This window comes from Atta colombica, unplaced genomic scaffold (assembly GCF_001594045.1).
Source record: "Atta colombica isolate Treedump-2 unplaced genomic scaffold, Acol1.0 scaffold220, whole genome shotgun sequence".
NCBI lineage: Eukaryota > Metazoa > Arthropoda > Insecta > Hymenoptera > Formicidae > Atta > Atta colombica.
This window is the reverse complement of record NW_017259317.1, coordinates 806290-821628: the sequence shown is the minus strand read 5'-3', so window position 1 is coordinate 821628 and position 15339 is coordinate 806290. Positions and strand designations below refer to the sequence as shown.

General features: G+C 38.1%; 1 protein-coding gene across 1 annotated transcript in view; it reads left to right on the top strand.

Moving 5' to 3' along the window:
• The first annotated feature begins 3627 nt into the window (after positions 1 to 3627).
• LOC108687908 overlaps positions 3628 to 15339 on the top strand; it is a 17708-nt gene continuing 5996 nt past the window's right edge. Inside the window, exons 1-10 of the mRNA XM_018193949.1 lie at positions 3628 to 3827; positions 5086 to 5270; positions 5369 to 5565; positions 5712 to 12949; positions 13028 to 13242; positions 13323 to 13629; positions 13697 to 13875; positions 14022 to 14211; positions 14329 to 14567; positions 14657 to 15069. Coding sequence (XP_018049438.1) covers positions 3683 to 3827; positions 5086 to 5270; positions 5369 to 5565; positions 5712 to 12949; positions 13028 to 13242; positions 13323 to 13629; positions 13697 to 13875; positions 14022 to 14211; positions 14329 to 14567; positions 14657 to 15069 — 9308 coding nt within the window. The 5' untranslated portion in view covers positions 3628 to 3682. The remainder of the gene's footprint in view (positions 3828 to 5085; positions 5271 to 5368; positions 5566 to 5711; positions 12950 to 13027; positions 13243 to 13322; positions 13630 to 13696; positions 13876 to 14021; positions 14212 to 14328; positions 14568 to 14656; positions 15070 to 15339) is intronic.

Genomic DNA, 15339 nt, shown 5'->3' with positions numbered 1-15339 from the left:
CAAAATATAACAAAAAATTTATTAGAACTATTTTTATTACGATATCTAGAAATTTTATAAAAAGTATAATCAATAAAATTTCTGAAATTTATCCTTTTTAGTTTCATTTATCAAATTTAAAGAGAAGATATTGAATCTAGAAAAAAAGAACACACAAAGAATCGATAGATTAAAAGAATTATAAAATAAAACGTATTTATTTGTTGTTGGAAGGTAATAAAAATTTAAAAGATTTAATGTTATTAACTTGTAAGTAATAAATATTTATAGTAATATTTATTAATAATATTAATTAATATTTGATTTCTTAACGAAACCAAAAAATTATCAATTTTAATTATTAATTATTATTTTCAATTTGTATATTTGTGTGTATAAAGAGATTGTTTTGTAAATAAAAAGCATATCATTTTGACGTCACATAATTTAAGTACAGAATATTGTATTATGCATGGATGAGTAGGGATATCTGGCGATTTAGATACTGCCCTGCAACATGGTGCTCATGCTTTCTACGTATTGCGAACTGCGCAGATACGTCATCGAGCGAGAGCGTCGTTCAGTGAAGCGAACGTAGGACACATGCACAGTTTATACATTCAGCTTGTAAAGTTTTCGCGCTCTTTCCGAGTGATCTCCGTTTTCGACAGTGACACGTGAACTTATCGTGACGACGAATGATTCGTCGATCAGATCCGAACGAACATCGGCTTCATGCGTGATTAAGAAGATAATAACAGAAAGAAAGAGAAGGAACAAGAAAGGTAGAGAAAGAAATGTTCTCGTGGACGCGGCTTAAAGACTATCAGGTACGATCAGGAGTGGATCAAATCGATTGAGAATCCCTGCACTTATTGTAAGTTTATAAAGAATTAAATCACATGTGCTGTATATTTTGTTCGTCTGTGTTCCTACAAATATGTTTAGGACAGAGTATACTCGTCAGTTCGACTTTTTTTATTTTTTATTTTTTATTTTACAAAAAAAAATTTTTGAATATTTTTATTTGAAAATTAGCCTTTGAGTTTTCCATTCATCTATAAAGATTTGAGTAAGGATACAAAAAAAAATGTTATTTGGAAACAATGATTTTATTTGAAATTCTACGGACTTTTTCCACGCATTAATCTCACATAAAAATATTGATGATTTTCTATTAATTTCTATAAAAAAGTTTTTTTTATAAAGATAGAAACAATTTTTCTCTGAACTCGAATAAAGACGAATAAAGACGCACCAATAATCGATTACTTTTTTAAAAGTTTAATAACGTTAATCACGCACTGCTTGTATACATAGATATATGAATAATCATTTTAGAAATGTTTAATAATTAAATAATTTCAATAAGAAAGTACAATACAATTAAGTTAAAATATCTGTAAAATGTTATTAACATAATAAATAGAAACTTGTCAAATATGTATATTTGAAATTTTTCCATAAGTAATTCTCTTAATCCTTTGAGAGGCAGTGGGAAGTATACTTCCAATCTTCTTTTTTTTCCATTTTTGAAATGTGCTATGCTCACTTTAATAAAATCAATTATGATTTTACGTTACATTCTTGATATATTATTACTTATTTTACATGTTTTCCATGGGGATTATACCTGATTGTTCTTTTCTAATCATTTATAATGAAATAAAGTTGAAAAAAAAGTTTTTTTAATGAAAAATGTGGTTTATTGGAAAGTATTTAAGATAAGAGGCTGAAAAAAAAAAATTTTTTGAATATTCTTCATATTAAAATATCATCATTTTTCGTGTCAAAATATAATGTACAAAATATAATGTTTTTCTCAGAATTTTTTGCACGCTAGATTTTTTATAAAAAATTATTGGTCTACTGTGTGAAAAAAATTATATTATGTAATAAGTTTTTGAAAACTAAAAATACAATTTCGTGGAAGCCATAATCTAAATACTTAATACATCTATCATTTGGAATTTTTTAAATCTGACCTTAGATTTATAATCAGCGACCCAAAAAACTGCAAGGAATTTCACACGAATTCATCGGATATAAAAAATGTGTCCCTCGGGACGAAGGATTAAATCGATCGTTGATCGCACACATAATAAATGATCAAGTTTCGTCGAAGTCAACTTAGACTACAAATATTATATTATTATCTAAATTATCTAAATTACAAGAAAAGAGTACATGTATATAAATATTTAAAAAAAAAATACAATGAAGGAAGAGATATATTTTTTTATTACATAAAAAAAATGTAGGTAATAAACTTTAATTAATAAAACTTTTAAAACATAATTTTTTATTAATATAATTTTATAAATATAAAATGGTCAAAAAATTTTACAACCTGAAAAAGAATATATGTACTCTCCCCCTCTTTTAAGGGTACAACTAGTAACCCTACTCTAGGCATTACTTTCCGCAGGATACGGCCCTGGCGCAGTAATGCGTCTGTCGTCTAGGTTGAGAACCCCTGGAGTGTTTCCAATCCCGAAGGCGATGTCCAGTGCTGCGTTTTGTCGTCGTGGTGGTCGTTTCTGCGCCACTCGTGTGTACCCGGTGACTCGGTGATCGCGGCGTCACACTTAACGTTCGTCTAGGACGTGAGCGTCTCGATCCGCGCAACTTCCTAGTGAAACTATTTCGCTCGTGTCGCGCGCAATACTTGTCTCGGATCGCGGATTACGTGCACGTAATCCTTAACTATAACGTCGTCGTTGTCGACGTGCGTGCGTACGTTGTGCGCGCGCTCGGCATCGACGAAGTGAGACATAGAGTGTGCGTGTGCGTGTGTAGTGCTCTGTAAAAGAAGGATAGAAAAACGGAAAGGACAAAAGGGAAAGAGAACAGACGCGCATAGAGAGTTTTAACGCGTGATGTGTTGTGTCCGTGATTCTTATTAAAGGAAAAAAAAAGAAGAAGAAGAAGAAGGAAGAACGTTACATACAGAGAAGGACGGAAATATCCAAGATACGATATAAAGAGCGCGGGAGGAAAAAAGAAAGAGAAAAAGAAAGAGAGAGAGAGAGAGAGAGAGAGAGAAAGGCAGAAGTGGCGGCGCCGCTTCTTTTCGCTTGTCGTTCTCGAGAGAGGGCGGAGGAGAGAGAGTACCTCCGTCTCTCTCTCTCTTTCTCTCTCTCACCGAGCGTGTGGTTGTGATCCCTTCGCTCCCCTTCCCCTCCTCTTTTTCTGTCTCTCTCGCGTCCCCTCGTCGGCCTCGTCCGCGCGGTAGTGGCAGGTAGAGAAGAGGAGACGCGCGAAGCGAGAGACGAAGCGAGCGCGAGGGCGCATCTCAACGAGGTAGAGGAGGACGAGAGTGGCGAGGAAGCGGGAAGCGTCGGCATCGGGACGCCCGGCGACTGACTACCTGCTGACGGTGCCGGTCCGATTAAGCACGCGCGCGCGCGCGCACGCAGTTTGTCACGTTACGTTACTGCTACTCCTGTGTTATTGCTGTCGCTGGTGTTGGTGTTGACGTTATTGGCACTAGTGATCGACGGCTGCTCCGTGTGTGAGGAAAATGGGATACACGGCGAGTCGGGCGGTTTAACATAATAGTGTCGCCTGCTTTGACGGCGGTGGCAACGACGATTGCAACGACGGCGGCGACGACGGCGGTGACGGTGGTGGCGGCGGCGGCGGCGGCGGTGGCGGCGGTGGCGGTGGCGACGGGGCCCAACGGCGAGAAGCGGTCGGAAAAATGGCGTCCGATAACGAAGCCTCTTGCGCGAGTGACCCAAATTTCGCGGTGATCTGCTCATTTCTCGCCTGCTTCGGCAAGTCCTGCGGCATCATCTATCCGGACATCGCTCGGCTCCAGGAGATGCTCGAGAATACGCAAGAAGGTGGGTCTCTGCTCCAGTCTGTATCTATCCATCTCTTTCTCTCTGTCTCTCTCTCTCTCTCTCTCTCTCTCTCTCTCTCTCTCTCTCTCTCTTTCTACACTTGTGTGTACGTGCTCTCGCGCGCGCGGGAGGAAGGGAGGGACATAAAGAGAGAGAAAGAGAGAGAGAGAGAGAGAAAGAGAGACCTAGTGTTGTATATGCGCCGCTAGACGGTGAGAGGAAGAGAGACGAAGTGTGCGAGGAGATGCGCGGGAGGAAGCGAGAGAGAACGACAGCGACCCGCCCCCGCGAGAGGCCAGTCGTCTAAGCGCGTACTATTAGTTTCTTTCGTATGTCTCCGCTTCGACTGCGAGGCCTTGTTCGTTCGTTTTATCTATTCATCCGTCAATTGATTCGTTCCGGCAGAGGAGGCAGTTTCGTTCTCTCGTTTCCTTCGAGGAGCAAGAACGGCGGACAGTGGAAACGGGCGGCCGTCACCGTCGCCATCGCCATCGCCGCCACCGCCGCCGTCGCCGTCTTCATTGCTACTTTTTGTTTTGGTGTGTGCGAGCGACTTGGCGCGAGATATCGGTATAGGTAACTTACAGGCCGTCCCTCTCTACGCGTTCCTCCCTCGCGTTCCGCGCGGTTTCGCGCCGACCTGAACGATCTAATAACACGTTCCCTCCGCGAAGCGTTTGCGCTATTGACAGATACAGCCGAGAGATACGGGGGGGTTTCACGTTGTTGTTCCGCCGCGTGCTGCCACCTTGTCAGCTTGTCGATTACACGTGATTACAAGTTTACAAGCAACGCGCTTACGCTGCTCCGCTCCGATTTCTGGGGAAACATCATTGATTGATACCGATTTAAGCGCTCCAGAATCCGTCGACGATTGTTTCCTATAGAATAACGTAAACAAAGCAGTGCTCAATTTTTTCTCATATTATTCGGATTTTCATTTACGCTTTAGGTTCGAATTGTTTATATCATTCTAAATTTAATTTAAATTTGGAAAAATATTTTTGAAGTAATGTTTTTTTCCTGGTCATTTGGTTTTTTTATTTAAATTATTTTATATATTAGGTATTTTAATAAATATCTTATCGGAGATTTAAATACATATATTGATAAGGTTTTCATACAAATTCATAACTATGTTGGCAATAAAATCTTGTAATTTGAAAGCTAATTGTGTATGTATGTAATACGTGCTGTAAAAAAAAAGTATATATATGATTATTTCTCTTTTATTTTTTATAAATTTATATTTTTTTAGTGTCGCAAGAATTAATAGATCTACACATCAAGTTGTTGCGAAAAACACGTAAATCCGTGTCACCAGAAAAGTGGGAAAGGGCGCTAGTCAAGTTTTGCCACACGTACTCTAACCAGGATGGATGGGAACTTGAACGCTTCGGTTACAAGAAAGCTCGCATTGCTGTTAAACTGCGTTTACTTAAAGTATAAATTATAATTGTATTTTCTTTCTTCTTGTCTGTCTGTAGAATCAAATAGTTAATCTATCTTATATATAATACTAAATACTTTTTCTATTTTAGGTATTATTGGAAACACAATTTGACTTAAATCAAAAGTTTAAGAATGAAGTAAACAAATTGGCAGCTAACGAGTTGCGTGTGGAACCTTTAGGAAGGGACAAAAGTGGATTAGCGTACTGGTGTCAGCTGGATGAAGAGTGCAACATAAGAGTTTATAGAGAAGATTTAGATGAAGAGAATTGGGAATTAGTAGCTCAGTAAGTCTGTCTTATATACTAATTATAAGTTAAATATTAACAAAAGCTAAACTGTTATTTTTATTAATATGCTGAAGCTATTATTATTTGCATTGTCATTTATTATTATTCTTTACATCTATCAATGCATATATTATTTATAATAGGGATCGAGAAGGTGTTGTTAATCTCATAAGTACCTTGTCAAATGGCGAAATCGGAGCTATACCAATTAATGAGGATAGCAACAGTTTGGAAATCTCTGAGAAACCTATAATTGACACTGGACAAGTAACAACGTCTCCAAGCTTAGAAGACGAAGTTGTGCAAGAAAACGGCGTTCACGAAATGAAGCAGCTACCAAACGGTAGAAGTGATGAGTTAGAGGATGAACAAGAACATGATCAAGATCAAGACCAGGATCAAAATCAAGTTCAGAATGCTACCATTAATGAAACCGAAAAAGAAGAAATTGATGAAGAAGAAGATATTGACGCGGAAGAAGAAGATATGACGAATGATGAAAGTTCCAAGCAGATTACGGAGGAAGACGATTCTCAAGAAATGGTACAAACTCCGAGCACAGAATCAAGGTGTACAAATGATTCATCTTCATCGGCGACTAATTTAAAGATGCTAAACATGAAAGTGGATGTAAAATTGGAAGATGCGAGCCACAGAGAGGCTACTGACGAAACGTCCGCTTTCTTGGTATCAGAAAGCAAACCCTCAATAATACACAAGCAGACCGGTGTTATAAAAGCTGAAGTTGAAGAACCGGCACCATTAATTAAATCTATAGAAACGCCTGTTATTACTTCGTCTCCATTGAAACTAGTAAATATTGCAGAATTGAAGCAATTGCCAGAAGAAAAGTTAGTAAGTCCAACATCTGTTATTGCGCCCTTAAACGCAATGAAAAAACATGGTCCTTCCGACGAGATAAAAGCTCTCGAGAAATTGTCTAGCAAGAATAGTCTACCTTTCTCGACTACAGATTCTATTTCTGTGGGGCACAATAAACTATCCGTCAAACCAATCGACCAATTAGCTGCAAATCTTGTAAGGATACAGTCAGAGAAATTGGAGAAGCCAAGTGGGCCGAAATCGCTGGAAAAGATTGCAGAAACTTTAGCAAGGTCTAGTAGTATGTTGGGAAATATGGTAAACGGAGAGGATGATAGGCTGCCACAAGATTTTTGCGCGAGAAATCAATCCGAAAAGTCGGCAACGCACAGGAGTCATAGAGGCATAGACTTGTCAACGTCACCACGTGGTTGGGAAAATGCAAACGAGCAAAATAGACCGGTGGATTTCTCTGGAATTGATCTTTCTAGTCGAAAATTGGGAAAAACAATGGATTTGCCTTCTCCTGGTTACAGGACGCAAGATTTCCAGCATCGAGAAATGGATCTGAGTACGAAGAAGATAAACAAACCAGAAATGTCGAATCTGCCATACGATGCGCGTAGCGTAATGTTACGTAATCATGTGATGGTGGCTGATTTGAGTAAGAGACAAATGCCGTTTACCGCGTACGAGACGCCGTATCATAATACAGCTAGATTACCTGCCAAGGATGAGCACAGATTACCAAGCTATGCGATACTTTCTGATCCCAGCAAGATTACGACGCTGAGGATGAACAGTGCACCACTGAAACGTCCTATAGAGGATGATGACATACAGCAAGATATGCTAAAGAGGATAAGGGCGGATGTAATTCCAATTAGGGGCTCTATAGACAAGAGACCGATGATAAGTGGTAACTGGAGAGATGAGGTAAGTGAGGCTATCGAGGAGCCTATAATGATGGTTCAAGGCGAGGGATCTGGCAGCGACTGCGACGCAGTAAATCCCATTGTTGGAGAGGCTATAGAGGAACCGACGACTTTTTTCTACGGCGAAGGTTCCGGCGCGGAATGTGGAACGGGTAATCCTGGCGACGACGCGCCTACTGACAATAAAGAAAGCAACGAATCAAAAACTGAACCTGACTCAGCTACCACAGCGCTGTCGCAGAATAAGGTTTTAACCGAAGACGAGATATCTACAGGTTCGATACTGTCGAACAAAACCCCTGTAAAATTAAATAGAAATTATCCACAGTCTAATGTAAGCGTAAACGATAATTGTCAAATAGTAGATTCTATACAAGAAAAGCCAAAGTTTAAGCACACGTTAGGCGTCCAGATAATACCTAAAAGTACAACCGGTCCTGTCAAAAGGTTGTCCAGGTGGGATGTGGGAAAACCAGAAGAGAAGAAAGAATGTGACAGTAGTATCATATCAAATGAAGGAGACATATCAGTGAAAAAAAATACAGATGATCATGAGCGTGATAATGTGGAAGAGAAGCTGCTGAATGTGGATGCTGAATCGGCCAAAACTAAACATGAGAATTCCGCTAATGTGGATCAAGGCGTTAAAGTAGATGACTTTGTAAACATAGGCAGTGAAGCCATCGAAGATAGTGTTAAATTACAAGTGCCCGACATAAGTTCGGAAAATATAAGTACGAAACAGGAAAGAGACTGTACACTTCAAGAGCCTATGCAATGCGATTCGTCGATATCGTCGTGCCAAGCGGACACTTTGCAAGAACCTGAACCATGTACAGATCCTGAACCTACGACTGATTCAGCCACTACACAAAATTTATTTGATTCGAGTAGCGTGGTTTCGCGCGAACCAGATACTCTCGAAATAACGAATAATGAATGCAAACCAGCAGCTACATCTCCGCCGAGATTTTTTTTTGGTCCCAATTGCATCTCGTATACTTCGAAATCTGATGAATTAGGATCTCAATCGGAACAAAGCCTGACTACGTCCATTCACGATAAAACGGACACTGTGCAATATGAATGCGTATCTTCGTCGAAGTCAGCGGATGATACTGTTTATTCGTACAAGACGGAAGATTTTGATTTGACGCAAACAAACAATAATTCGTTGAAATCAGATGTGTTTACTTTGGAATCTGACAGCGTTTTATGTGGAAATAATAGCAAAGATATCGAAAAAATTGAAGCGCCAAGTAACACATGGAATCAAACAAAGGAAGAAATTTTGACGCCCAATAGCTCAGTAGATCCAAACACCGCGTCCGAGTACAATGCTGCTAGTTCATCTGTCGCGCAAATTGAAATAGAAGCGAGCAAAGAGTCAAGTGTGCAAGAATCTATTTGTATGGATAAAAAAATGGCAGAGGATGATTGCACAAAATTGCATACAAGTCCTACGTCAGAAGTGGTAACTGAAAGTATTAATGACATAAGTGTAACTGAAGAAGATTCAATTAAAATCAATTCGAATAGCGAATCTAATGTTCAGCCAGCAGAATGTGGGATTGTCGAACCATCGCAATGCGATCAGTCTATCGATTCTGAAAATCTTGTAAGTACAGAGAGTCAAGAAGATTCTTTTAAAAGATCGGATGTGACATCACAGCTATTGAATGATAAAGAGGATAAACTACTGGCCGAAGACTCTAAAAACGAGAATGATTATCAGTCTGATAGTACAAATGTTTGTAAGGAAGAGCAAAACAGAATTGAATCCGAGACAATGGCGCATTCGTCTTTATTGCCACTTACACAAAATTCGCAAGCAGAGCTAGCTGATCTCAGGGAATTTGAGGACGTTAACAAGTCAAACGAACTATTAGATTCGATTTCCACGAATGAAGTGGAATCTACGAGTTATCAGGAAGCAAATAGGCTCGAGAAAACCGATCTAGATTTCATCGGAGAGAATTGTGACAAGCAGAGTGACAAGAATGACAATTTCTCCGAAATCGATGGCCAGGAAGATCATTCAACCGACACGGATAATGAGAAAATGAAAGGCCTGACTGGTTCTGATGCTGACTCGTTGTGTGTTAACTACGATAAGAATAGCGAAAGAACTGATGCATTATCTGATATAGGAACCCACGATGATGGGTCAGGTGATTCTGAAGAAATTAAATCCAAAGGATTGAACGATGTGCAAGTTAATGATACTGTGTTCGATATACATTCTGAAACACATCTTCCTGAAAGTTCTGTGGTGACCAGTTCGGAATCGGTTCGAGAAAGTGATAAACACAATGTAGTTCCTACTATAAGCAGTTCAGACGATGCCTCTGCACAAGACTCTTCATCTCAAGAGAGCGAACCTGTGCAAATAGATGATGAAAAAGGTGAAAATACTTCGTCTGATACTGATAAGCCTTCTACGTTCAATATTTCGCCTATAACGGTGCCTGAAACGAATATTTGTGAACAGTCTGGTAGTGTCGAAACTATGAAAGAAATTAGCTCATCTAATTTAATTCAGTCTACAAGCGAGTACGCGGACAATGTTTCTGAAAATCCCAGTTCTTGCATTGATCAAGATTCGAATGGTGAGATGGTTATAGATGATCGTGTGTCTGAATCGAATGAATCGTATAAAGAAACTGAGGAGATTGCAATGAATGATGAAAAATCAGGAAATACAACGCCAAAAGATACAATTCAAGAAGATACAACGCAAGAAGTTACAACGCAAGAAGTTACAACGCAAGAAGTTACAACGCAACAAATTACAATGCAAGAAAATACAACACAAGAAAATAAAACACAAGAAAATATAATGCAAGACGTTACAATGCAAGAACATACAATGCAAGAACATTCAATGCGAGAAGATACAATGCGAGAAGATACAATGCAAGAATCAAAAGAATTTGAGAAAGAAGCTCCAGTTCTTATGAATATTGCACATGAATCTTGTCAGTTCGAAATTGACTTATCAGTGACGAAAACTGAAATCTTGGAAAAAGAAAAATCTGAAATTGATGCAGAAAGCAGAATTTCTAACGATCTTAAAGAATTGACTGTAAAAGACAAGAGTAAAATTTGTAACACTGATCAACAAGATACGATACTTGCGGAGGCTTGTAAAATTAATGTAAGTGAAGAGATTGCTGAAAATGTTACAAACAAAAATTCAGAGATAGATACAACTGTAACTGTCGAACAATCGGAAATAAACACTGTAGATATAATTTCTCAGGAATCACAAGTAAAAATCGTGAATGTTAACAAACAGTCACTAGTTGCGAATTATGATAGCGATTCCAATGATAATGGTAGCGATAATGTTTTCGAACCTGATGTGACACAAATAAACGATTCTAAAGATTGTGCTGGTGCCCCCATAGAACAAAAAACGGATGAAGAGCAGTACAAAAAATCACCTGAGAAAGAAAAAGATATCGACAGCACAAATTTAGTTTCTGCTGATATGTCTCAAGAATCAACGTCTACCGAACTACAAATAGAACCTTCAGAAACGAAAGTATTGAATCAAGATATAACTATAGTCACAGAGCAATACATAAAAATTAAAGAACAAAAATGTGTCGACGAAACACAAATCAAATCTGCCTGCAATAATCTTGAATATCGTTCTGATCAATCAACAATGCTTTTAAATAAGAATGAACTTCAAGAGGAAATGAACATTCAGGATATTCCTACTACTGATAATTCTAAAGTGTCAGATGTGACGAAGCTTTCAGTAGCTCCGGTCACGATTCAGGAGACAACTGAATTTCTTCAAAACAAAAGTTTTGAGATGACTATCGGTCATAGCGAGAAAAATAGAGAATATCTCAATAATTCAATTGATAATACGAAAAAAATCGAGATGCAAGCCACTCGAAATATTCTTGAGGCAACGGAAAAGGCAGATTGTTTAATATCTAAAAATGATTTCAACGAAAGTGATGCAAATAAAAGCATAAAGGTTTCGCTTACTCGAGAAAGCACGGAATGTAATGCTACGGACAATCAAGTGACTGACATACATGCAACAGAGCAAGCAAAAAATATGGACGAGAAATTAGATGTCAATTTAGATATCGAGAATATCGCAAAATCGAAAAGTGTAAATGAACTTAATTCTGAAGAATTGCCTATTCCGTGCAAAAGATTTAAAGAAGATCTCGACCATGGTAATGAAGACAATAAATGGGACGAGAAGTCGCAAGAAGAATGTTTGACTAAATCGTTCACGGAAGAAGTGAATTTACCATTAATTCAAACAGAATCAGGTATTATGTTAGCAAAGTTGGATAGTACTTTAGATGAGGATAAATCACGTACGTGGAAAACTGAGAATGCAAGTTTAGAAGGAAGCACGTCTATGGTTGCCTTGTATAATTCAAATTCAATGTCCACGAAGATGGACAATGTTAATAACTTGGACAGTTGCAACAATCAAAATGAGCCTTTTAGTATAAACATGAATGTAAATAAGATTACGGAAAATTTTGATAAGAATGAGCCTTCAGATGCAAATAATGAATCGACAACATTTTCCGCTCAGAAGATTATTTCAGAAATTGGTACTGTAAAATCTGATCCAAAGAAAGAAGCCAGTAAGAGGCTGATCGATGTCTCGGATATAGAAGATGTTCCTCCGTTAAAGTCTAAGCCTCCGTGTATAGAAACCGATGATAAGACACTGGGAAATTTAACAGATTCCGATATGCAAACGTCTAAGACTTTAGATACTTCCAATAAGGCCGAAAAGTTAAAGCTACAAACCGAGGATGAAACGAGATCAACGATCTCTACAACGCAGTTGTTTCAAAATGATTTCGGTATAGTAAACGATTCCATGGCTGTTGCTGAAGGTTCGAAGAAGGTCGATTTAGAAACTGCAGAGAGGGAAGAATCTTCTGAAATTCAGGACATTGAGATGAAAAATATTTCTGAAGCTTCTGATGATTCGACAGGCGTGGATAATGAAGATGTTTTTAATGTACCAGAAGAAACAGATCCCTTAGCATGTTCTGATGATGCTTTAAAGAATATTACCGAAGATGCATCTGACACTTCTAAGATAAGTATTCGCGTAAAATCGGCATCTGATTTAGTTTATGAGGGATGGAAATTGGACAGCACTACAGAAACGCCAAAGATCTCGCGAAAGCGGCGAAACAGCGCTCATGAATCGAATTCTGAGGATGGAGCAGTGAAGCAAGAAGATGAAGAAATGATGGGTGGCAAAAGGATGAAGTTACGCGCAAAACGTTTGCCGGATAAAGAATTACGAAAGTCCATCGAGGAAAGTCGTGGAGTGGCGATGAGCTCCGAGGATGAGGCTGTGAAATGTGATCCTGATAATGCAGTGGAGCATGCGAATAAAGAGGGCAGCGGTGATGATCCGAATATTATGCAAACAACAATGAACGACAAAAAGATTAGGGGTCGTCCTAGGGGTAGAAAGAGGCGTGGTTTCCGGGGTGGTGGACGTCCGAGTCGGCCAAAACTCGCAGAATTTCAGGGCGATCAGACGTCGCCTGGTGCTCATCTTGATGAAACACCTAACGATACTTTAAATACAGCACAGAAGAAACGGAAAAAACGTAAGTATACATATGTATAGTGATATGGGATATGCAGTATTTGTGAAAGTCTGTTAATTGAAAAAACTTTTTTTACAGGAAAAATGGTCTTAGGCTTAGAAATAGGTAGAGATATCTCATTGGAGACGGATACACCAGTAACAGCACAGGATGAAACGCCTGTTAGGCAATCAAGAAGAATAGCGCAATTGAAAATAAAGGAACAAGCAGACAGGCGTAGAATCGAGGAGGAATCTATGCGTGAGATAGAAGAGAAAAAAGAATCAGAAAAGAAAAAAAGAAAAAAGCAGAAGGTAATTGTTTTATGATAAACATATGGAAAACTGTAACTATAATTTATATAATGTTACATAATATCTTATGTGTCGCATAGCCGGAAAGTGAGGAGGAAGTTATCATAAAAGAAATTGAAAAGGAGAAAAAGTCTAAAAAGAGACGTCGAAAGAGGAAGAAAAAGAAGATGCTTGCTAAATTTAACGAAGCGAATCCATGGCAGAGTTCATCTGGATCTAGCAGTGACGAAGAGAATGACAATGAAGATGAAGAAGAGGATATGGACGAAGATATGGAAAGCGAAGGATCTTTATTGTTTAAAAGTGATCATGAATTTTCTCCTGAGAGTGATCTCGAAAAGGATCATGAGCCTCAACCTTTAAGACGTGCTAGAACAGCACAAAAGGGTAAGTTCTTTGCTAAAGAGAAATTTATATATAATGGGACTCTTATTCTATTATATCTATCCATTAGCCCAAAGTGATGTTGAGGAAGCTGAGGATGAATATGCCTGTCAGAAATGTGGCAAGGCTGATCATCCCGAATGGATTCTTTTGTGCGATTCTTGCGATAAAGGTTGGCATTGCTCCTGTCTCAGGCCAGCTCTTATGCTTATACCCGAAGGCGACTGGTTCTGCCCTCCATGCCAACATGTAAGTTTATATTTTCTTTATATAAGTTTTTTTTATTTTCGTATAATTATTTTGTAAATTGTCCACACATAAATACATAATATTGCACATTTTTCACAAGATTTTTATATATATGTCAAATGTACTTAATAAACTTATCTTTCAAGACTTTATTGGTGACCAAATTACGGGAAACTCTAAAAACACTAGATCAGTTAACAAAAAGACACGAGAATGAAGTGTTACGAAAGAAACGATTGGCTTTTGTCGGCATAAGTTTGGATAATGTACTTCATAAAGGCGAAACACAACACGGATCGAAAGGATCGCAAGCATCCAGTCAAGAATCAGACAACGGTGAATATCAGTATTTTATATTGCATTTGTTTAAGTTCTTTTAAATAATGTGACATTATGTTAATTAATATTATCGTGTATTACTATAGTATACGCGATATTAATATATTTTTGTAGAATCTTCAGAATCTTCTTCGTCGGGCACCAGTTCCGAAATATCGAGTAGCGAGGAAAGTGAGGAGCCAGTTTATCAGTTACGAGAACGTCGGTGCGCCAGCACCTACAAGTTTAATGAATATGATGATATGATTAATGCTGCAATTCAAGATGAAGTTGAAGCAGTTCAAGGTGCTGGCAATCAAGGAAGAGGCAAGGATATTGCAACGATTGTTAATGCGGAAAAGGAAGAGGCACAGGTAAGTTGAAATAATTATAAATAGATATATAAAATAGAAATGTAACATGTATTATCAGATGTAATATGCTGCATTTATTTATTTTACAGGCTGAAGCGTTAAAAATGACGCAATTAGAAGAGGACAAGGATGATACGGAATCAAAGCCGGAAAAAGAAAGTGATGAAGAATATAAGCTTGAGAATGAAGATGTAATCGATGACATAGAAGAGGAACAAAATACGGTTGCTAGGAACAAAATACGATTGTTAGCACGTAAGAAACATCGGAAGCTGAATAGCCTTGACATAAGCAGTGAAGACGATCCGGATAGTGACGAAGATTTCAAGGGTACAAGCTCCGAAGATGAGGAGGACTTTGATGATCATATCACATCATCTGATGACAGCAGCTTTGCCGATGTGAAACGACGTGGTAGAAAAGGTGATTCACGACCTGTTAGAAGATCTACTAGGGCGCGCATGACTAGGGCCTACGATGATGATTTTAGTAAGTTTTGGCAATGAAATTATTCTATTTTTTAATATCTATATATCTTCTATGTATATTTATTAATTTATTCCTGAAACCGATTATATATAATAATTTCATATTTTTTTTCACTCAAAAAACTTCTAATCAACTTTTTAAATTAAGCTATAAGAGGGATAAAAGTAAAGATTGAACCCGCGGAATTTGTTCTATAATTGACTATTTTTACATGAAACCATATGTCATATTTGGATTTTATACAAATATTTTGTTACATAAATATATTGTTTAATTTAATTGT